General features: G+C 41.8%; 2 protein-coding genes across 2 annotated transcripts; both read right to left on the bottom strand.

The window, feature by feature from the left end:
- Window positions 1–1,948: 1,948 nt before the first annotated feature.
- Window positions 1,949–4,919, bottom strand: LOC147437906 (uncharacterized). The gene has a single exon (XM_086487320.1). The coding sequence runs from the start codon at window positions 4,813–4,815 to the stop codon at window positions 4,435–4,437; it is 381 nt and encodes a 126-aa protein (XP_086343446.1). The 5' UTR covers window positions 4,816–4,919; the 3' UTR covers window positions 1,949–4,434.
- LOC147437907 (uncharacterized) lies at window positions 4,819–7,250 on the bottom strand. Its single transcript, XM_086487319.1, has one exon. It carries the CDS (start codon window positions 6,195–6,197, stop codon window positions 5,181–5,183), a length of 1,017 nt encoding a protein of 338 aa, XP_086343445.1. The 5' UTR covers window positions 6,198–7,250; the 3' UTR covers window positions 4,819–5,180.
- Between the last annotated feature and the right edge of the window lie 16,234 nt (window positions 7,251–23,484).

Genomic DNA, 23,484 nt, shown 5'->3' on the forward strand with positions numbered 1-23,484 from the left:
TTTGTGTTTGAGCCACTGAAGTGGCTTGAGCCACAATAGTGGCTTAGAACCTTATTCTATAAAATTGACTCTAAGACGGCAGTCTATTTTTCAGGAAACCCTCCTATGATAGATGAAAATTCTAGTATAACATTTATCCCAAAAAGTGTAAAATTAGAAAATTAAATTTTCTAAAAATACGCCCGCAAAATAAATTTTATACGTCTTATACGAGATTATACGTGAATATCCCGTATTATATGAAAATAGCCCGTATTATTATTTTTGATGGAAAAATGACTTTCGATCGAAAGATCTTTTGATGGAAAGATCTTTTGATCTTAATATCTTTTGGTCAAAAAGCTAAATCGCTATAAATGCTACGCGTGTATGCTTTGCTCCATTCAAGCATACACTTTCTTCTCCATTAGAGATGTAAAGATTAGCTAAAAAATAAAAAATTATATATAATAATTTAATCCTCATAAATAGATTTTAGGAAAAATTACCAAAATACCTCTCTAATTTGAGGAAATTCCCAAAATACCCCTCAAATTTCAAAAATTCCCAAAATACCCTTGTATCTATTTTGGTTGGAATGTTCAAGATTTTCTAATCTTCATTTGTTTTTGACAATTGAGATCCGTTTTTGAGTGTTCAGCATGTAATTTGTCACCACTTACCATCGCAAAAAAGACAATTATGTCTAAAAATAATGAAGCAATTCATCTCCAAAGCCTACGTAACCAACTCAAATTGTAGTTTTAGCATCTTGTACGATAGACAATCACTCTTCTTGTGAAGAGCTACAGAAAAATTTATTTTTCGAGAAATTTAGTCTCCCAACTAGGGGTATTTTGGGAATTTTGGAAAATTTGAAGGGCATTTTGAGAATTTATGACAAATTATCAGGGGCATTTTGGAAATTTTTGAAATTTGAAGGGTATTTAGGGAATTTCCTCAAATTAGAGGGGTATTTTGGTAATTTTCCCTAGATTTTAAGGCCAAAAAATAAATAAATTACATTTTGCAAAGTAAAAGAAAAGATGAACCTAAAATATAACTTAGATAAATAAAAGTTTGGTTCAACTAGTCAATTTGTTTAGAAAATCATTCTTACTGCCAAGTCACACTCGAGGTTAGCTGCTTGCCAATTTTAGGCATGTTCATGTTGTGATGCAAGAAATCTGAGCACTCTTGCAATGCTGCTAGCACTATGGATTTTGGAGGTGCTAAGCTAAAGACACAGAGGTGCAAAGCACTCCTCATTTCCAGGTCTTCAAGACCCAATTCCGCTGCTCACTATTGCCCAAGCATGTGCCTAGAAAATCTCTCCCTCTTCTTTTTGTGTGCGACCAAAAAGTGGTTCTCACTGTAAATTGCTTGAACTATCCCCACTGGTACTGGATGTGAATCAGACCTTAAAGTTTTTATAGAATATATATATATATATATATATATATATATTTGTAAAGAATATATTAATGAAGAGTTAAAAATAAATAACTAGATAGATAGATAATGAGTTTGCAAGTATAGATACTAACAAGAAAATAAGAACTATAAAAAAAGGAAAAAAAAGATAACAATAATCAATTAATAAACCAGATAGGTAGAGACACATATGGATGGACAAACAGATTGATAGATATATAGGTATGTAGATAGATAGATGAATGGATGGAAGGATAGAGATTTAGATGGATAGGTAGGTAGATGGATGGATGGATGAAAGAATAGATAGATAGATAGATAGACAAATATGTAGATAGGTAGATAGATAGACATATAGATAGTTTTTTTCGTAAAAATAGTATATGCATAAGTTCTCATTGTATACATATCCATGTATTTTTCAAAAAAGTTTTAGTATGATTTGAAGGTTTTCAAGGGGTCTAGACGGGATATCAATACTTTTGAGCGATTTTTGTTCTACATGCCTCGAGAAAAAATCCCTAAAAGGTTTTGGTGAGGTTTTTTGTGGTCTATGAGACATGAATTTACAAAAAAAAAATTCTTATAATCACAAAAGTGGCTCATGTTCACACAATCCTAGTGTGAAAAGATAGGTTTCCAGGTGCAAGATTTTCTTATTGCTTTGAGCTCTCTCCTTTGTTTGCTTCATCATGTAGCTCCTCCTTGTTCATCTCCTTTGAACCTTCCTAGTAGTTGCTTGGTCCTTGTCATTAATGAATTTCCCCCCTTGTATCATCAACCATAGTATAAATAAAAAGAAACATGAAAACTGCATCCGTACATCCTGTGGTAGAGCTTAGTTGAGCTACATGTTGCATATGGGAGCATTAGATTGATGCCGGCTCATGCTTGATTACCGTAGTGATTGAGTGATCTCCCACTTTAATGCATATTTGCTCCAAACTTCAAATGTAGATTCTCCTTCATGTACTCTAATTGTTTAGCCCCAGGTGCATACATAGCATGAAGGGGCACAATACACTGAACACGGGCTCAATAGGAGCCCAAGAGAAAACTAGGGCCGGGTCTATAGTGGCTGGCATCACCAGTCAATCTGGCTCAATAGTAGTCCGCGAGTGAGGGGTAACTCACCTCGACTCAAGGAGCCAACACGGCTCTACCAAAAAGGAATACAATAGGGTTCGGAGCACCAAGGCTCACCCTTCATGGCATACACAAAATGTGGGCTCGAGTCTCACTCGAGAGACCAACCGAAAACCTCAAAGATGTCTCGACACTCTGGCTCAGCTGAGACCAGGCGGAGAGTCAGTGAACCACAACCCACAGCGGGTAGATGCATAACCACAGCCCACTACAGGCATTAACCATGAAGCAAAAGGTAATGGGGGGGGCCTTGCGTTCACTGACCTGAATACGAACCTATCCAAAGCTATCCGCATACACCACGCAACCCCCTTGTTGAGATTGCCTGCGAACAATAGGATACCCCGTAGGGTGCAAAGGGCATACCTCGCCAAAAATAAGAAAAATAGCCCTAGTGGGGGTTTGCTCCCGTTCAAGTACGTGCAGTGAATGAAACACACGCAACCCTCTTTGTTGGGTTGGTCTGCGGTTATGATAGGCCCGCTCAGGGATCTGACTGCCACCTGCACGTAGCACCCTGTTGTGGGACTGCCTCTTGCCTGCACTTGCAATAGAGTCACCTATGATGATAAAGGCGCAACCATACTGTAGGTTGCCCCGCGACCTGCACCTGTATATGTTGAGAACAACACGCGGCCTCGAAGTTGGGTAAGCTCGCAGGTTGAAACGACCCCGCATGGCGTTATGCACTGCAGCCCGCAAAGGGGCGAGATAAATGGAACCGAATGCACGAGCTCGCGACGCCGAGGCTTAGAAGCTTTTGTGTCTGCATTTATTGCTCCCTGCTGGAGCTTTGAGCCCGAAGGCGTTAACCTTTGATTATGCATGTCGGTATCCTTTAAACTCCAAGGCACTCTTTCACATCCGGCCTCACGACCTACCAACATTAGAACCCCAAGGGCTCGTGCTCACGCAACATCTCCACTCGAGGATCCAATAACCATTCCCACTATAGGGTCTCCCACGCTGGAGGCCTCTCGTCGGCTCTGAGCCCTCGAGGCCTCAAAGCATGAAAATGAGCTAGTCTTGAGAGGCCGAGAAGAGGTGGAGAGTCCCGAAGTGTTCTCCAAATAAGGGACCGGTAACACTCACCCCTCCCCAAAAAAGGTCAATGTCCTCGTCGAGTGCACATAAATTATCCTCAAAGCAATAACCCCCATCCTTTGGGCGTGGCTTACATTGTTGAACACCACGTGCATGTACATATCTAGGGTCCTCTACTGCCATAATTTTATTCCAAGCAATCAACCAAACAAAGTCGCTACCTTGCCAACCCTGCGTCTTGGATTTGCACGTCAACGACCTACCTTGCTGGCTGCAGCCAATGTATAGTTTATCTGCTGTCTCGTTACCTCGAGTCCAGTGACTCCATCTCAGCCAACGTCGTCCCATAATCAGAAGCATATGTGTATTCATTCTCCTAGCATACCCCTTATTATCCTTGACCTTTCTTTTTACCATCGTGGCTCGACTCCAAGCCACTAGCCAAACGAAATAGCTTGGGTGAAGCGCGGGCAGGTAGAGTCACCGGAGCCCCCGCACCTGTGAAATGAATGGTGTCTTACATCAGCCATGTCTTCATCGTGTGTTCGCATCGCATTCCTTACCTCCGTGCCTTGGTCGTGACTGCCCAGCCCTTCGAGCATCATCCATACCAGAAACTTTACCACCATTAGAGTGCCCACTCTACATAATTGGGGGCCCCTTGCCCTGTTTCGCAGTTTCCAAAGTCAATTACCCGGGTTGTTCCCTCGTATTCTTGCACCAAACAGCCTCCTCGATGTTCTCTATTTAGTTTTATTCTGGTTCAGCACAACCTGCTTCCTGGCTGTGACCACCAGGTGATATGTGTCAGTCTGTGTGGGCACTTGTTGGCTATCGGTTCAAATTCATTTTGCTCATCCCTTGTTCGACAGCATGTTTTTCCCTAGGGGGAATACATCGACCATCTCTGGCCCCCACTCGAACCAGCCTCAGCTCATCCATTAGGGGCAATGCTTGTCCTTGTATATCCCGTATATCAAGGTCCGAAAACGACCCTAATCCTTCTGGCTTAGCTTTGCATTGGCCAAGCATGTTCCACCCTACTGATATCTCCGTATCTCCGCGCATGCGGATCATATCATAACCGAAATCATCACAACATTGGCTACCTTCTTCCAGTTCCCATACGACATTCTTCCAACTTTTAGCCTCTCCACATAAGTGGTCCAAAGGAGCCAGTGACCCCGTTACGGAGCCCCAGCCATCATGCATCAAACCCCTTCTTTCATCTACCTGAAAGACCTCGCAAAGCTGCCCACTCGGAGGGCCACCATTGGTCACTGCCACACTTTGGCTCAGGATTCTAAAAAAAAAAACCAGTCAACTCGCATGTCTTTACCTTCAGTCCACCCTGCTCAATCCCATTGAGAAACCTCTTAGGGGGCTCCTTATTCATAAAACCAGGCAGCCCCTGTTTTCATACATTCCTCTCAAACAACTGGTTGCCCCGTTCCATGTTGCTCCGCGTGAGCATAAGGTGCCAATACCACAAAATGAGCATCAAAAAAATTCTCGGTTCTATCTCCCAAGACCTACAAGTACTGACATCTTTGGACACCCACTCGTCCCACTCTTTGTCATATCCGTGCATCTCGCCCGGCTACCAACTGTCCATGCCATCTTGACCATCGAGGAGGTCGTCCGCCACATCGCAGGACGCCTCGAGTAAAAAGACATCCTGTACTCTGAGTGCACCATATCTGGCCAGTCAAGACAGGCCCAGAAGCTTTTTGAGTCCCATCATCCAGCACCTCCATAGGCATAAGCATTTCCATGGATCCCGTTTCGGGTGCGGCACATTCTTGTTCCGCACTAGTTTGCTTTTCCCAATCATGTGGGAGATAGGAGTCAACAGTAACGTCCTGGCACTCCTCCCCACTTCCTTCATTTGCACAATACTCATTGTGTGAGTCTGGCTCGTTGGCCACCAATTTTCCCAGTTCTGGTTTGCTAACAACAACACCATCATGCATAGGCCAGCTGTCGCATACTGGCATTTCCTCCTTGATCGAAGGGTAGGATTTTGTAAGTTCCTCCCGAGGCTCCTCATAGTCCCCAAGCTTTACATATGACTCGTAGGTCCATTCCCCATCCCACAGAGCACGAACAACACCACATTCGGCTTCATGCAACAGTTTTTCTTCACCATGGGCCTCAGCATATCCGGGAAACATCGCATCCAGCTTCCTCCACAACTCTTCCTCGCTAATTTCTTTTCCTTCATCCACATACGGAGCATCTGTACTCCTCTCCTCTTTTGCTTGTTTTCCATCTTCGACCAGCTTAGCATGCATCATCGACACCTTTTCAAAAACCCAGGTTATCCCTTGTTCTTGCCGACAAAGCTCGTCATCCATAATCGTTTTCTTTCTTCCGAGCTCTTTTCTTGTTCTTTTACTTTCCAGCTGCATCGCATCTACATCCTTGTAGTAGATCTCAACCGTCCTCGAGCATGTTTGAGTCAAGGTCTGCATAGCATTTTGCACCGCATCCCAGTCATATCCTGGTTCTCCTCTGCTCCATCCATCATAGCGCTCCAATAAGCGTTGCATCGCTCTTTCAAAGCATAAGAGGGCAACTCCACATAGAACCATGCCTTTAGTGAGGCCATATACAAAAGCTCTGATACCATATGTTTAGCCCCAGGTGCATACATAGCATGAAGGGGCACAATACACTGAACACAGGCTCAACAGGAGCCCAAGAGTAAACTAGGGTGGGTCTATATTGGCCGGCGTCACCGGTCAATCTGGCTCAATAGTAGTCGGCGAGTGAGGGGTAACTCACCTCGACTCGGGGAGCCAACACGGCTCTACCAAAAAGGAATACAATAGGGTTCGGAGCACCAAGGCTCACCCTTCCTGGCATACACAAAATGTGGGCTCAAGTTTCACTCGGGAGACCAACCGAAAACCTCAAAGATGTCTCGACACTCTGGCTCAGTTGAGACCAGCAGGCCGAGAGTTAGTGAACCACAACCCACAGTGGATAGATGCATAACCACAGCCCACTGCGGGCATTAATCATGAAGCAAAAGGTAATGGGGGGACCTTGCATCCGCTGAACTGAATCCGAACATGTCCAAATGTCCAAAGTTGTCCGCATACACCACGCAGCCCCCTTGCTGAGATTGCCTGCGAATAATAGGATGCCCCACAGGGTGCACAAGGCGTACCTCGCCAAAGACAAGAGAAACAGCCCCAACAGGATCTAATCCCGTTCAAGTACTTGCAGTGAATGAAACACACGCAACCCCTGTTGCTGGGTTGGCCTGCGTTACGACAGGCCCGCTCAGGGCTCTGACTGCCACCTGCATGCAGCACCTTGCTGTGGGAGTGCCTCCTGCCTGCGCTCGCAATAGAACCATGTGTGATGACAAGTGCGCAACCCTACTGTAGGCTGCCCCGCAATCTGCACCTATATGTGTTGAGAATAGCACGTGGCCCCGTAGTCGGGTAAGCTCGCGGCTTGAGACGACCCGCAGGGCATTATGCACTGTAGCCCGCACAGGGGCGGCATAAATGGAACCCGGCACGCCAGCTCGCGATGCCAAGTCTTAGAAGCTTTTGTGTCTGCGGTTCCTGCTTCCTGTTGGAGCGTCGAGCTCAAAGGCGTTAACCTTCGATTATGCATGCCCGTAGCCTTTAATCTCCAAGGCGCTCTTTCACATCCGGCCTCACGACCCACCAACATTAAAACCCTAAGGGCTCGTGCCCACGCAGCATTTCCACTCGAGGATCCAATAAACATTCCCACTATAGGGTCTTCCCACGCTGGAGACCTCTCGTCGAGGCTCGGAGCATGAAAATGAGCTAGTCTCGAGAGGCCGAGAAGAGGTGGAGGGTCCCGAAGTGTTCTCCAAAAAAAGGACCCGTAACACTAATGATTCCACCTATCGGTGATCTTGTTCCAAAAAGAAAATATATTCACACTTCTCCTTGACACGGTGAAGGACTCTTCTTATGCTAATATTGTTACCATTCTTTTTAATAGAGATGGTTTCGCTTTTGACCAAGTTTGCATGTCTTTAATTGAATACTCTCAACGTCAAGAACAACGTAATGTTGGTCATGATAGAACTATGATTTCACAAGAGGAGAATGAGTCACAACAGATGGAACGTGATTTTTATGCTCGAAGGCGTCCATTTCAATGAGGAAACCGCAGAGATGACCGTCGCAATAATATTTTCTCTCATCTCAAATTTTCTAATAAGCAATGTTCTTACTGTAACAGAAATGGCCATACTGAAGATGATTGTTAGGTACGTGAGTTTGATGAAGAAAATATTACCACTAAACAACCACGTTTATCTAGAGATTCTTCTTCTTCTTGTGAATATTATGGACGATTTGATATAAGCGTCGATTCGACATAGATCGTAATAGAGCATATGCTATTGAACATCAAAAAAATATTGTACCAAAAACAAGTTGCGTCCTATGTTCAGTTTCTCCAAACAGAATACTTCATATACATAATGGCTCACTTTTTATTGTCGATTCTAGTGCTATTAGAAATATGATATCAGTCTAAGTGGCTCCATAACTATCATCCATTACCAGTTCAACGTGTTGTTTATCTTGCTGATAACACAACTTGTCAAGTAAAGGGTATTGGAGATTTATATCTTAGTACCTATCTCCTTCCACTCGAATTTTGCGAGGAGTATTACATGTGACAAATCTTCAACGTAATCTTTTTTCAGTTGCTAGACCTTTGGCTGTATTTCTTATATTCATGTTCCCAAAGAAATGCGAACAAAGGTTGATGCTCTTGGTCTTAAAGTTATTTTCTATGACCCTTCCTCCAAGAAAGTAATTGTGAATCATGATGCTACTTTTAACGAACGGCTTATGGAAGGCTCATGGTCCATGGAAGATTTTGATGATACTGATTCTTTCAAAATTTTCCATTTCTTTCAGATGATGAAACTCTTCCTATAGAGAATCTTTTCTCTTCACAACCATCCATTCCAAATGTTTACAATGATGATATTGATACATGGCTCATGTCATGTTTATGATGACAATATTGTTGATAATGCTTTCTCTGCTTTTGAAGATCCCGTTACTTATAATGAAGCTATCTCTTCACCAAAAAAAGATCAATGACAAAAGGCTATGGAAGCAGAGTACAATTCTCTTACCTCTAAAGGTACATGGATACTAACTGAACTACCTCCTATTCGTACAACTAGTAAGTGTAAGTGGGTGTATAAGAAAAAAGTAAAATCATATAGATATCTTGACAAGTTCAAGGCAAGTTTATTTGCAAAATATTGCTCCCAAGCTACTGGTGTTGACTATCAAGAGAACTTTTCACCAATTGTTTGTATTACAAGTGTTTGAGTTTTATTGGCATTTGGTGTTCAATTTGATTTAAAAGCTGATCAAATGGATGTGCCAACTTCGTTCTTAATGGTGACTTGGAAGAGAAAATTTATATGCAGCAGCAAGAAGGGTTTGTTATTCCAGGTAAAGACGACCTTGTTACTCAACTCCATAAGGCACTATATGGTCTCAAACAAGCTTCGTGAGTATAGTATACAAAATTTAATATTTTTTCATCTCGAAAGGATTCATCTCTTGCTCTCTAGACCCCAACTTATACATAAAGCACCAAGGTAGCAATTTTGTGATTCTTGCTGTTTATATGGATGATACCATCCTTGTTTCCAATGATTTGGGATTTCTTCAACAAGTGAAAAAGTTAGTCTTCTACATTTGATATGGTGGATCTGGGAGAGATTCACTCATACCTTGGCATTTTGATTCAAAGGAACCGCACAAAAGGTATTTTTTTCCTTTGACAGTCAAAGTTTATTCTAGATACTATTCAAAAATTTAGTATGGAATCAGCACATTCGGCCAACACACCTTGTCTTGCGAGTTCTACGAAGAACACTTCTAATAGTGACGGTCAACTTGTCACAAATCAACCTTATGCTAACTTGATTGGATGTCTTCATTTTGTTGGCATGAACACTTGCCTCCATATTTTGTTTGCTGCTAATTATCTTGGACAACATCTTGCACGTCCTTCTCTTAAGCATTGGTTTGCAACAAAGCGTGTATTAAAATACTTAAAAGGTACTATAGGTTTTGGTTTGGTCTATCGACGACAATTGACCTTAGATTCTATGCAATCTCTTTCTCTTTTGGGTTACACAGATGCAGAGTGGGAAACCTCACATTTATCCATGCGATCTACTAGTGGAAATCGCTTCTTTATAACGGTTGTCTTGTTTCTTGGACCATCAAGAAACAACAATGTGTTACAGTTTCTACGACTGAGTCATAATATTTTCGGGCATCACTTGCAGCTCGTGAGCTAATTTGGAATCAACAAAATGATCGTTGATATTGGTCAGTCTCCTCTTTCTAGCACACCCTTGTGGTGTGACAACCAGAGTACTATTAGTCTTGCAAAAGACTATGTTCAACATAATAAGTCGAAGCACATTGTTGTCCATTATCATTATGTTAGGTATGAAGTACGCAAAGGAACCATAATGGTTGAACACTGTCCAAGTGACCAGCTAATTGTAGACATTCTTACCAAAGGCCTCAATGAATCATGTTTCATCCTCTTGCGCTCGGAGCTTGGAGTTGCTTCGGCCTCGCTCTTTTTAGATTAGCTTCTCTACTATTGTGATAGATTTTTATTTATGACATTGTAATCCTGTAGATAACATGCACTATGTACAATCCACACTTGCACACTATAATCTCTGAGTCACTTGTATATTTGTACATAGATAGACAATTCACTATCACACCATCATCACTGGTTCATATTTTCACATTGTATAAGGGCTTGGGTTTTTCCCTTGAACTCCCCAAGGGTTTTTTCATCCAAAGCTAGACACCTTTGTTTGAGTGGCGGTGTTGGAGCTATATATGTCTCATTCTACTCAACTTGGTCTCACCTATATATTTGTATCTTATCCTCAATATGAATCAGTCTTTCGGAGCGTGTTGTGTCTCTTGTCTCATCTCTCTCTTTCTGATCTCTACATCTCAACAATTTCCTGGTGGGATTCTGAGACTATATAAACACTCCGAAGAGTCTCTCAGGAAATAAAAAAGTCCAACAGGGCATCTAGTATAAAAACTATCATTTTCAGCCTTTTCACTAGATAGATTCCTAGAGAGTGTATCCTTATGTCGGGTAAATTTATTTTTTCTTTTAAACTAAACTAAGATTATTGAGTCATAGATCCTAATACTAGAATGAACATGATTGTTGATATGGTGACCACATCTCCAATGATTAGAAACCTTGGCATAATATAAAGGTACGATGTTGTACGTACAAATTGGGCCTCTTTAGATCCTTGCTCATTGTAACAAATACACTAGTCCATAAAGGGGTTGAAGTTGGTTTTAGAAGATGAGCATATATTAGGAATGTGTCGTTAGTCGAGGGTTGGATGTCCTAAAATAATGAAGCGGGTATATTAAGATCTTTGAAGTCTTACATTTCACACTATCATAGGTTTTATTTGATGTATATTTGTCACTACATAATATGAGAGCTACAGTCCTTAATTGAATGAAAATAACTAAACCTCCAGTGTGTAATAGCATTAAATATTTCCTAGTTTTGTTTTATGCATAATGTCAAATAAAGAGTGGATCATGTACTGTGAAAGATTGTTGGTGCATGAGATTGAGATCATATATATTGATATTTTTGTTTATGTTTTGCAATCATCATTACCATGTCTAAGGACTTATGAGTTGATTAATCTTTGTTGCATGTGAAAAAAATGGAGCGATGTTGAAGGATATGTATTCGAAACGTGAACTGAGAAGGTGCGGGGCCTCTGGACATGAGAGGTGTGGAAGAGAGAGACCAACAAACACTGAAAGCTTTGGTAATAATTGTAATTATCAATTAATCGAGTAAAGCTTTGAGTACAATCTACTCATTAGCCAAGATGGGGTGTTAGCAGCACCAACACTTGGATTACATGGTAACTAGGAGTTTAAGCTCCCTTTTACAGGATTAACTAGGCCGTTAACGACACCGGGACTTAACAAAATGATTATTCAATCTTCAAGCTGATGAGAGTGATGGAGTTTTTAATCTCCATGTCGCTTTTATTTGCTCCAGCTGCTCCTTCAACAACTCTCAGAAGCTCTACGAACCTCAAGGGGCGCTTTATGTAATCATGTTAATGTATAGCCTGAGTTCAAAAGAAGGGTTTTAAAATGCAAAAATTTAGGCAATTTAATAGAGATACATTAAAATAAGTGGTTTTTATATTCAATATTGGAAAAAAATCCTAAAATAAGGGGTCATTTTATTCATTATACCCTGCGAACGCATGTTATATAAAGGGGTACTCAATGGTGAACCCTCGAGGAAATTTCTTCTTTTGGTTGCCTTCAATTGCCGTCCAAAAATCTATAAAACCTGCTCTATGATTATCCTCAAGAAATCTTTGCAGACTTCATTCCTACTCCTTCTGTGATTCGTTTTTGGTTTCAATTCTCCATCCTTATGTGCCAAAAAAAATAATCAAAAACAAGCTACGGTAGCTCTCTTTGGTTGCCTTCAATTTCCCTTAAAGAATTATGCCAAGCTCCCCAATAGCTTAAGCTTTCATAACTCTTGTTAACCTTCTCTGCTTGCTCCTTTCTTTGCTTAGCCTCATTTCTCCATTACCTTGCCTTTTCAATCACGGGCCACTCGCCTTATGCTTGACAAGGGAGACTTCTTGCTTGATCATCCACAAGAGAGAGGGATCCCTTCCTCCTTGCGGTCGAGTATGAGAGATTGACCCTTCGTCCTTGAGGTTGAGAGCAAGAGAGATTGACCACCTTTCTCCTTTTTCACATTCCAATATCCCATGCAATAACCCTTAACTCCCTTAAAATAGGCCCCTTCTCCCTAAGCAATGACGGGTCATCATTGCTAGGTGGAAAGCCTTTTGATGATGTGGCCTGGCGTCAGATATGGCAACGTGGAACCCACCGAAACTGGCTCCAAAAATGGGAGCGCCTCTACCTGCTGGGCAATTTTCCTTCCTTGATCGGAGTCATCCGAAGCCTCCTTTAGCCGGCACAAGCTCCTCCATCTCCTCAATGCTTCTTGCTTATTGCGTTCTTCGCCATCACCTCCTTTTCTTTTATCCTTCCCCACTTACAACACTTTGGGAGACCATAATAACTTGCCCTGGGTGGCCAACTATCGACTCAATAGGGAGGCCTAGCCACTTTGTAAGGGCACCACATTTGGTGTCATAAAATATAATATCTAGCTTTACCAAATGATTTTCTCATATTAAACTGATCATTTAATATGGGAAGAGAAAAGGGGAACAAGAGTTAGGATATAGATATGTGCTTCTAGAACTATCTCAACAGTGGACTAAAAGAAGGAATGGTTGCATTTCAATAGGGGTCCAAAAGGAGACAGTCTACCAAAGAGCAATGTGCAATAACTGCTTCTAGATTTACCTCAGTAAGGGACCAAGAGGAGAGATGGTTACATCTCAATAGGGATCCAAAAGGAGGTAGTCTATCAAAGAGCAATGTGCATCTAATGAATCTTAAAAGACCTTAGGGTTAGCTTCATTAAAGACCTCCAAAAGTTAATGTTAAAAAGTCCTTTGACCTTAGGCAAGTTAGGGCTGACCTTGAGGCGGGAATCCTACCCAAGTATAAGGTGCTTGTCGGCTTGCTAACTATAGTGCTTAAAGTGTTAGTGGGACCCTTGCCCAAAGCTTGAGGTGATTTTTATTGCTGAAATTACTAAGGTTTTTGAAGTGTTCAATTTCTAGATAAATTCTCAAGAGGCATAAATGGTTTCCATTCTTAAAAGACTAGGTGCTTGAAGTGTTCAATTCAAATGAGATGACTTAAGAAGCATAAAACACACATGTTAAGACTTCCCCCATTTGGACCCTCACGGTGTGCTTGAATCCAATTGGATAGGCTTTAAAGGGGTCCAATGAGAATTTAGATGCATAAAAATATAAAATTAAGTTCTTTATCTCAAAGAGGAAAAAGAGGACACATGTCCAAATGAAATAATTAAAAAATACAACACACACACACACACACACACAAAGACCGAGCATGAGAGGGGGGTATGCGCTCCCACACACACACACACACACATTCTCTCATTGTGTGGAGTGCAAAGTGAAAGAGCTCCATCTCTTTCTCTGAGATTGTTGAGAAGTGAAGAGCCTACACCAACACTCTTGGCTATGGAATGCAAATCCAACCAAGAGCCATGCTTCAATGCTTAATCTTGCCATCTTCTTCATCTTCATTACTGTGCTATTATGCTATGCTAAGCAAGAAGAGTGATGATAAGTGAGAAATTATTTCTTTCTCCTAAGAATGATTCTTCTTCCTCTTTCCTACCCTCATTCCCTGCTAGCTCTCTCCACCTTCGAAGGTGTTTGAGGCCTTGCGGCTGAGGCTTGTGATAGTTAATGCTTTTTGAAAAGTTTATGTTAAGCTCGTGATGCATGAAACTTTCCATCTTCATAGCATCACCAAGGTCACAAGGAACAAAAAGATTGTATTGTATGAAGTCTCTCTTTTGATGGGAGAATCCATAATACAAACGCCTTTTGAAGGGGAGACCGGCTCCAAGTAAATCCGGTCCTCAACTATTGTCATGTTCTTTAATACTCTCTCTCTTGTAGAACTATTGTTCATGCCAAGTTAATTAAGTACCGTGTTTATGTTGCTAGCATCAATTAAGTTCACCCTCTATGTTCTCAAAGTAATCTCACAAAAATGCTCACTCTAATTCTCTTAATTCCGCTATTCTCAAAATTCATAGGCCATTTCCATCATATTTGGTATCAGAGCATTCGATTTCTCTTTTCTTGCTTAATAACGTATGAAGAGTATTTTTTTGAATTGTTGGTATGCAATGTTAAAATCTATTTGACACACACACACACACACACACATACATATATATATATATATATATATATATATATATATATATATATATATATATATATATATATATATATGAGAAAGAACCTTATAAATGTGATGGCAATTATGATCCTTTGAGTTTTATTTGTAATGAAGCCTTACTCTACTCATTTAAACATTTTCATTATGAAAGTGAGTGAGCGTGTGTGTGTGTGTGTGCACGTGCATCTCTCTCTCTCTCTCTCTCTCTCTCTCTCTCTCTCTCTCTCTCTCCATCCATTAACATGTCACACACACACAAACACACACACACACACACACACATATATGTATATGAGAAAGAACCTTATAAATGTGATGGAAATTATGATGCTTTAAGTTTTCTTTGTAATGAAACCTTACTATACTCATTTGAACATTATCATTATGAAATTGAGTGATTGTGTGCGTGTGTGTGCACGTACATCTCTCTCTCTCTCTCTCTCCCCCATTGAGTGCGATCCGCACCATTGACTCCATTCATCTTAGCTCCCATTCTCTATGCTGGGAGACAAGACGTTGGGGTACTAGCGAGGACTCTCATCGACTTTGCACCTTATGCCCTCGTCAAGTGTGAGAGAGTGAGTACCACACACCTTTTGAGTGCTCAGCTTTTGACCACATTAGGTCCTCTTTTTCCTATATATTCAGCCATGAGCTGTCCCTACATACCTTCCTCTGCCAACCACGATGTGGAATCTCTATTGCGACGCTCATTTCATCCATTTTTGAGCATCGAGAGTCACTTATGACCTCCATTCACACCTCGTGACATGTTCATTTGGTCCCATAGGTCATATTTGACCTCCGAGGACGCTAATAGAACTATCTCTCTCTCTCTCTCTCTCTCTCTCTCTCCATCTTTACCTTTCTATCTAATTGCCGCCTTCTAAATCTTGCACTCAATACTATTTGAGAGCATCTCTCATTTATTACTCTTTTTTTTTATTACATAAATAGTTCTTAGTAAAAGATAGGAATTTGAGTGCATCTATAGACCATTGGATAAAGCTTGCGGATTAGTACCCCATGGCAAGTTAATGGTAATAACCATTTTTTGGCCAAGAAGGACATAGGGGAGTGGTAGTGCAATTCCTCTTAACACCTGTCACCATCCACAATGGTCACCATCACATAACTTTGATTCTTGAAATTTCAAGTCATTTCAAACAAAATTCACACCATATAATTTGAATGGTTGATTACCCAGATCATGGCTTGCTTAATAAACTATGAAGAATATTTATTTTAATTCACTACAAGAGGCTCTTCATATTAGCGACGCTCACACAGTGACGCTCAAAAAAAAATTTCCCGGCGTCGCTATGAGCGTCGCAAATTTCTTTGTAAATTTACGACGCTCATAGCGACGCTTATAGCGACGCTCATAGCGACGCCAGCTGGGGTAAAAAAAATAACCGAGCGCGCCCAAAAACTCAGATCTCAGATCTGAGTTTTTCGGCGCCCTCAAGCAAAGAGCAGGTAACGCTCTCCCTCACTCTCTCTCTCTCTCTCTCTTTTTCTTCTACACACACACACACACACACACACACCCACACACACACACACACACACACACGAGGAGAGGAAGGAGAGCCAGGTATGCTCCTTCCCTCTCCTCATTCTCATGTTCCCTTCCCCTCTTTCTCTCTCCCTCTCTCTCTCTCTTACACACACACATAGTGTTTTTGAGAGAGAGAGAGAGAGAGAGAGAGAGTACAAACAAAAACAAAAACGCACACACATACATAAACAAAGAATGCACACACACATTGAGAGAGAAAAAGAGAGAGAGAGCATGCATAAACAAAAAACGCACGCATTGAGAGAGGAAAAGAGAGAGAGAACATGCATAAACAAAAAACGCACACATTGAGAGAGGAAAAGAGAAAGAAAACATGCATACGATCCAAAAAAACGCACACACATTGAGAGAGAAAGAAAGAGAAACTAAGGGAGCGTCGTAGGAAACTAATTAAAATTAAAAGACCTAAAGATCTAGCCGACGAGGAGTTGAACTGAAGACCTATTATTCAAGAGGGAAATGGCATAATCAATCTATCATACTTGGCATGGGTGATAGAAAGGTTATACCATTTATCTCTTTTTATTGGCACACACATCCACACACGCGCACACACACAGGAAGAAGAGAGTTATAACGTCGTAGGAAACTATCTTAAAAGACGTTAAAGATTAGGTTATATGTAGACTTACATTAAATTAGATTTAGGTTTATTTTTAACTAGATTTACGTTTATTTAAGCTAGATTTAGATTTACGTTATATTAGATTAGATGCGGGTCTCCATAGACTGCGATGCCTGCATGAAGCGGGTGAAGAAAGCCCTCAATGGAATATAGGGTATTGCTGCCTTCACTCATGGTGGGCTCCGTCGATCCAAAAGTACTGGTGAAATGTCTTCAGAAGATAGGGAAGAAGGTGGATCTTCAGGGCGGCAAGAGTCACTACATCCCCGACACAATGACCATCTAGACAACCTCTAGTCATTAGACTTACGTTAAATTAGATTTAGCTTTATTTTTAGTTAGATTTACGTTTATTTAGATTTACGCTTATTTACGTTAGATCGAGTCCACGCAAGAATTACTTACGGTTTAGGGTTTAGAGTTAGACGAACAGTGAAAAGATCTACTGTGAAAAGATGTTAAGATGAAGTGAAGTGCTACAGCTAGAGAAGAGGCAAAGGGATTTTGTCCACTACATGCAGTATCATGTAGACGTGGGTGTGTAGATTTCTTGTACCCACAAATATAGGTATTGACCAATAAAGACGAGATTATAACCCGGTGGTTCTGATCTCCGTGCACCTCTAGACCGAGGTGTGCGGGGATTGGACATGACTAGAGAATGTGAGGTAAAGAGAGAGAGAGAGAGAGAGAGAGAGAGAGAGAGAGAGAGAGAGAGAGAGAGAGAGAGAGAGATAAGACGAAGAATGCCAATAGAATATTAAATTTGTTGTCCAGGTTATAAGTTTTTTATCCTCATTATGAGTAGCGACGAGGATGTGGGACCGTCCAACCGAAACACCTATCTCTCAACGAGGGTCTTATGTCCTTGTAATCAATGCAAGCATGCTGTGCGACGGACAAGACGTGTTTCTTTGCAGCACGTTCGCGAATTTGGCGAGTTCGATCCATCTATTATAGATCGAGTTGTTGCCAATTATAACTCGTCGGACTCTGACGCTGGCCAACAAGCAGCAATCTTGCAACCCATTAGACGTATTCGCAGGCGCTTTGGTCAAGCAGCATATGTGAGGCCACAAGATGTAGCCTCTGACAGCTCGGGGGATGATCATGCAGAGCACATTCCCAACGAGGCAATGTTTGAGCCCGAGATTGATGAAATGATCGAGACGATCATGGATTCAGAAAGGCTTATCTATGATGATATGAAAAGTGAAGCCGATACGTCATTGTATAATGGAGCACGTATGTCTAGATTGAAAGCACTCCTGGTTCTTCTCAACATGCAGGCAAAGTTTGGATGGAGTGACACTAGCGTCACAGCGCTTTTCAGGTGATCTATTACAATTAGTTTACTTTAATAGAACTCTAAATGTATAATGATCTGATAGATTTTTACACGACTGTATCATATTTTTATGTTGTGTAGATTGCTGAAAGAGCACATTCTACCAGCTGACAATGTGATGCCAGATTCCCGAGATGAAGCAAGAAAGATTTTGCGAAACTTGGGGATGGATTACAATTCTATCCACGCTTGTCCTAATGACTGCATTCTTTTCAGAGGGGAATACACAGACATGGAGAAGTGTCCGAAATGTGATTCCGAAAGATATCGAGTAGATCTCCACGGGACAAAAATTCCACAAAAGGTTTTGCGACATTTTCCTTTGCTTCCTCGCATCAAGCATTTCTTCGAATGTAAGTCCATGGCCGCCCTAGCATCATGGCATGAGGAGAATAAATCTTCGGATGGTGTGCTACGAATTCCTGCAGATTGCGCAGCCTGGAAACATATAGATGGAACATGGTCGGATTTTGCCAGGGAAGCTCGAAATTTGCGCTTAGGCCTGGCTATGGATGGCGTAAATCCATTTGGTCAAAGATCAACATCTTACAGTGTATGGCCCGTTGTCATCGTCAACTACAACATTCCCCCGTGGTTGACTACGAAGAAGGGGCACCTATGGCTAAGCTTGATTGTGCCAGGGCGATATAAAGTGGGGAATATGGATGTGTATCTTCGTCCACTATTGGAAGAGCTACAACAATTGTGGATTGGCATAGAGGTGGTGGATATGAGCCGACACACAGGACGACGGAATGCTTTGATCAGAGGTATTCTAATGTGGACCATGCATGACTATCCCGGGCTAACAGAATGCTCAGGTGATCTATTGACACTCCTCACTCAGACACTGTAAATCTTGTTTTTCCCCATAGTTGATCTATTATCATGTGTATACATGCAGGGCTTCAAACAAGCGGATACAGAGCATGTGTCACATGTGGACCTAGACTGAATGCACGTAGGGCACCCTCACTGAAGAAGCAAATCTACGAAGGTCATCAAGCGTATCTTCCGGAGAATCATGTGTTACGCGACGGCTTTTTGGGAAGAGAGCCACCAAGGATGTCTGCACAAGCATGGTTAGAGTAGAAGGAGATGTGCGATGACGGATTGCCTCCAGGGATGAAGAGACTATCTCTATGGTACGAGTTACCATACTGGCCCCGACTCGTGATCAATCACTTGCTCGATCCAATGCACATATTCAAGAATGTGGGTAATCTACTATGGGACCATTTGACCAGCAAGAAAGATACTTTGGGAGCCAGAGTTGACCTTAGAAATGTGGATCGTATGGAGCAATATTGGCCGCAAACAGCGTCTGATGGATCGATAAAACTTCCTAAAGCACCATGGATTTTCACAGGAGCCCAAGAACGCAAAGTAAAAGAGGCCATTCGATCTTTGCGGACCCCCACTGGCGTAATGCACTCGCTCCGAACGTGTTTTACTAAAGAAGGAAAGCTTACCGGTTTGAAGTCACACGATTGGCATAAAATGTGTCAGGTACGTTCATAGTGGACTTTAATATCATTGCATAAAATGTGGACTTTAATATCATTGCTGCACATACTTTACAGTTTATTTTATCGGTTGCCATTGAGGGATGTTTGTCTCTCGACATCCGTAACACAATCTACAAACTTGCAAAGCTGGTGCAATGGATCTCACAAAAGGAGATCGACGTAGACTCCATACCATTCGCCAAACTAAATGCTGCGGAGCTTGTGTGCATGTTTGAGAAACATTTTCCTACTACAATACTAACCATTCAGGTGCATCTTCTTGTTCACATAGTTGATGAGGTGGAAATAGCTGGCACAGTTCATTCCAGATGGATGTTCTTCTTAGAGCGTTTCATGAAAACGCTTAAGGGATATGTGCGTCAAAAGGCACGTCCGGAGGGTAGCATGGCAGAAGGTTGGTTGGTATCAGAGTCCCTAGTGTACATTGGAGAGTGGCTAGACGGATTTGATAAATCCCGGGACACGCTATGGCGAACCATAGATGATGAGCGCATATCTGGGATTGTCATGTGCAATCTCGGTGTTGAGAAGAAGATGACGGAAGATCTAGAGGCTAAAATCAACCGATTTTGCATGCTTCACAATCCAGTGATGCAAAAGTGGATTTCACAATATGAGGATGCAAAGCAAGAGCGACAAAGGGCACGAATCGAGTGGAGACGGGGAAGACGACCACCGATGCACTATCCAGCGGTTCTGGAGAGCCTACCAACCTTCATGAGCTTAAGATGGTTGCACAACCAATTGAAAAGCGCACAACAATGCGGTGACGAAGTGACTGAAGAAGAGTGGGAGTACTCTCGGGGTTGCGCGACCAAGGTAAGTTTGCAATGTACGACTAGCAAGTGACTTTATTTATAAACGTTTGAACGGCCACTCATAATCTTTGTTCGTTGTAGTATAAGTCATACACAGCAGCATGGTGTAAAGGTCGACATTTTAGGGTGGAACGAATCGACAAAAAGCGTTTTACTCAAGATTGTGGAATCATGGCAAAATTTGAACAGTCTAGTCGACGACGTTCCTCTGATGCAGATCCCGTGGTGGCGGAACTCACTTACTTCGGCACGCTGCAAGAGATTTTGAGGATCGATTACAGAGGATTTTTTGTCGACTTGTTTGACGTGCAATGGTTCAAGATAATCATGGAGGGTCGAAACGCTACTGTGCGTAGAGGAGAGTCTGGTTTTCTTGAGGTGGATTCTACTAAGAAATGGACTGACCTAAGAGACACTTTCGTACTACCCGAGCATTGTGAACAAGTAAGTATATAAATAGTTAACATCCCCCTTTTACAAGTTATGTGCTTGAAAGCTCTCATGTAAGTTATGTGGCTCTGGCAGGTAGTATTTCATCCTACAAAGTCTACATCAAACTGGTGGTACGTCATAGAGGTAGCCCCTCGTAGTGCAAGGACGTATGAAGGCTACCATGTGCCAATCACAACGACATCAATGGAGGAGATCAGAGAAGATGCTCAATCAGAAGCCGCTGCGGTGGTGCCAGACGAGCATCAAGATGCTACTACTCTATATGGGGTGCATGCAGAGGAGCTACAAAATGAAACAGAGGATATGTGTTTAAATGGAGAGCTCTATATAGATATAGGAAGTTATGCTGAGTTATGCGAGGATGAGAGAGAGATCTCTTAAAGCCACAAATATTGTATTTGAACAATTTTGCTCCGTGCTGTAAAAGCTCTGGCTCTCTAAGTAGCTTCCATGGTGTGTAACGCTCTTTTCTACTCGCGCTCACATCTTTTGATTGAAAATTCTGAGTTTTCGACTTGCCTCTTCTATCACTCGATTCATTGCGTCATTGTATTTATATGCGTCATTACGTCATTGTATTTAATGGTCTTTGCGTCATTGTCTACTCTATTCATTCAATATTAAGTTTAAATATTCGTGTGTTTAATGCAGGTATGGATGATGAGGAGTTTCTTTCTTCTTTGTCACCGCAGCAGAGACAGTGGTACGTGGAGCGTCATCGCTCTGGCGCATCATCGCGCGTTCCTACACCATCCGCATCTCCCTCTCTTTCGGAGCATTCGGCGCGCTCTGAAGCTTCGGCGTCGACGAGACGAGCGTCACACTCGTCTAGACACCGGCGCTCTAGTGGTGGCGGTGGCGGTTGTTGTGGGGATTCCGCCACCGATGCCTCCACACCGCCTCGTGTTCGACGAGGCTCTTTACCCTCCCCTTCTTTGCCCGCCCCCACACCAGCCACAGCATCGCCATCTATGCCAGGTTTTGCACGGTTGACTGTTCCTAGAAGCTACACACCTCTACCTACTCCGCCAGGAGCCACCCCACTCGACACTCCTCGCTTCGGCGCCCAGACGCCGGTGGAGACAGACGCTGTCTTATTATCTTTTTTTGCAGAATCCGACAGATACGCCGCTTGGACGCGATGAGACGTCTGATTAGACGACGTCAGTTTAGCCGTAGCTAGATAGCATTAGTTTAGGGTTTCTCATAGCTTATGTATCATGAGACGGATTTTATACGTCTTTTTGAACCATGTATATTATTACATTTGTCACCGCAATTCCTTTTGCCAATCAATTCTTTATGCCTATGATGTTGTACAATTGTCATTATTACATTTGCCAATCAATTCAGTTTGCCTATGATGTGTACAATTGTCAATTTTGCAAACAATGCGTCTTGTGGGTGACTATTTTGGGTCTATTATCTACCTTTGCACTTTTTTAAAAAAGTGAATCAAGTACAATATGGTTGATGGGTGGCAGGGCATTCAATGCCCTGCCACCAAAAAAATATTCTCTCAGGCGTCGCTATTTATGGCTCTGTAGCGTCGCTATATGCGTCGCTATACTCTTCTGTGAGAGCGTCGCTATAGGCGTCGCTATATAGCGACGCCTATAGCGACGCTCTCGTAGCGACGCTGTTAGCGACGGTTTTAGCGACGCCGGGGGTTATAAAAACCCAGTGTATTTCCGTCGCTAACAGCGTCACAAGAGCACACAACCTCTTGTAGTGATTGTTGGTATGCAATGTTAAAAGCTATTTGACACACACACACACACACATATATATATATGAGAAAGAACCTTATAAATGTGATGGCAATTATGATCCTTTGAGTTTTCTTTTTAATGAATCCTTACTATACTCATTTGAACATTTTCGTTATGAAAGGAGTGAATGTGCGTGTGTGTGTGTGTGTGTGTGTGCACATGCATCTCTCTCTCTCTCTCTCTCTCTCTCTCTCTCTCTCTCTCTCTCTATATATATATATATGAATGAGAAGAACCTTATAAATGTGATGGCAATTACGATCCTTTAAGTTTTCTGTGTAATAAAGCCTTACTATATTCATTTGAACTTCAATATAAAAGTGAGTGAGTGTGCGTGTGTTTGTGCATGTACATCTCTCTCTCTCTCTCTCTCTCTCTCTCTCTCAACATGTCAAACGTGTTCTACTAATCACTCAATTTATTACAGAAAAAAATGTTGCCTTCTTGAGGTCATCATGAAGTGTTCACCTTGTTTATTATCGATTTTACGCTCTTGTGGGAGGTTGTTGACATTTGTGTACCTCTCTTTAAAGAGAGGCATTGAGTACTATGTCAATCATTGTTTTTTGTGCTTTTGGAATATATTGTAATGTAAATAGTTCACTCCTACTTTTTTTAAAGGAAAAATATTTTATTATGATACCACATGTTTGAAAATAATAGTGTCACTTTCTATTTTTGTCTCTCACAAACAAGCCTCTTGATATGAAATTCTTATATATAGGGCATAGTGAATTTTCACCTGGTTAAAAATACTTTTCAGCTAGCTCCTCCTACTTCATAGCCTTGATAT

The sequence above is a fragment of the Adiantum capillus-veneris genome, chromosome 17, assembly GCF_014529385.1.
Source record: "Adiantum capillus-veneris isolate H3 chromosome 17, ASM1452938v2, whole genome shotgun sequence".
In the NCBI taxonomy this organism is placed as follows: Eukaryota; Viridiplantae; Streptophyta; class Polypodiopsida; order Polypodiales; family Pteridaceae; genus Adiantum; species Adiantum capillus-veneris.

Coding starts and splice junctions, on each gene's coding strand:
- LOC147437906 (XM_086487320.1), bottom strand. CDS start 4,815: ATGCATGATGGCTGGGGCTCCGTAACGGGGTCACTGGCTCCTTTGGAC.
- LOC147437907 (XM_086487319.1), bottom strand. CDS start 6,197: ATGGTTCTATGTGGAGTTGCCCTCTTATGCTTTGAAAGAGCGATGCAA.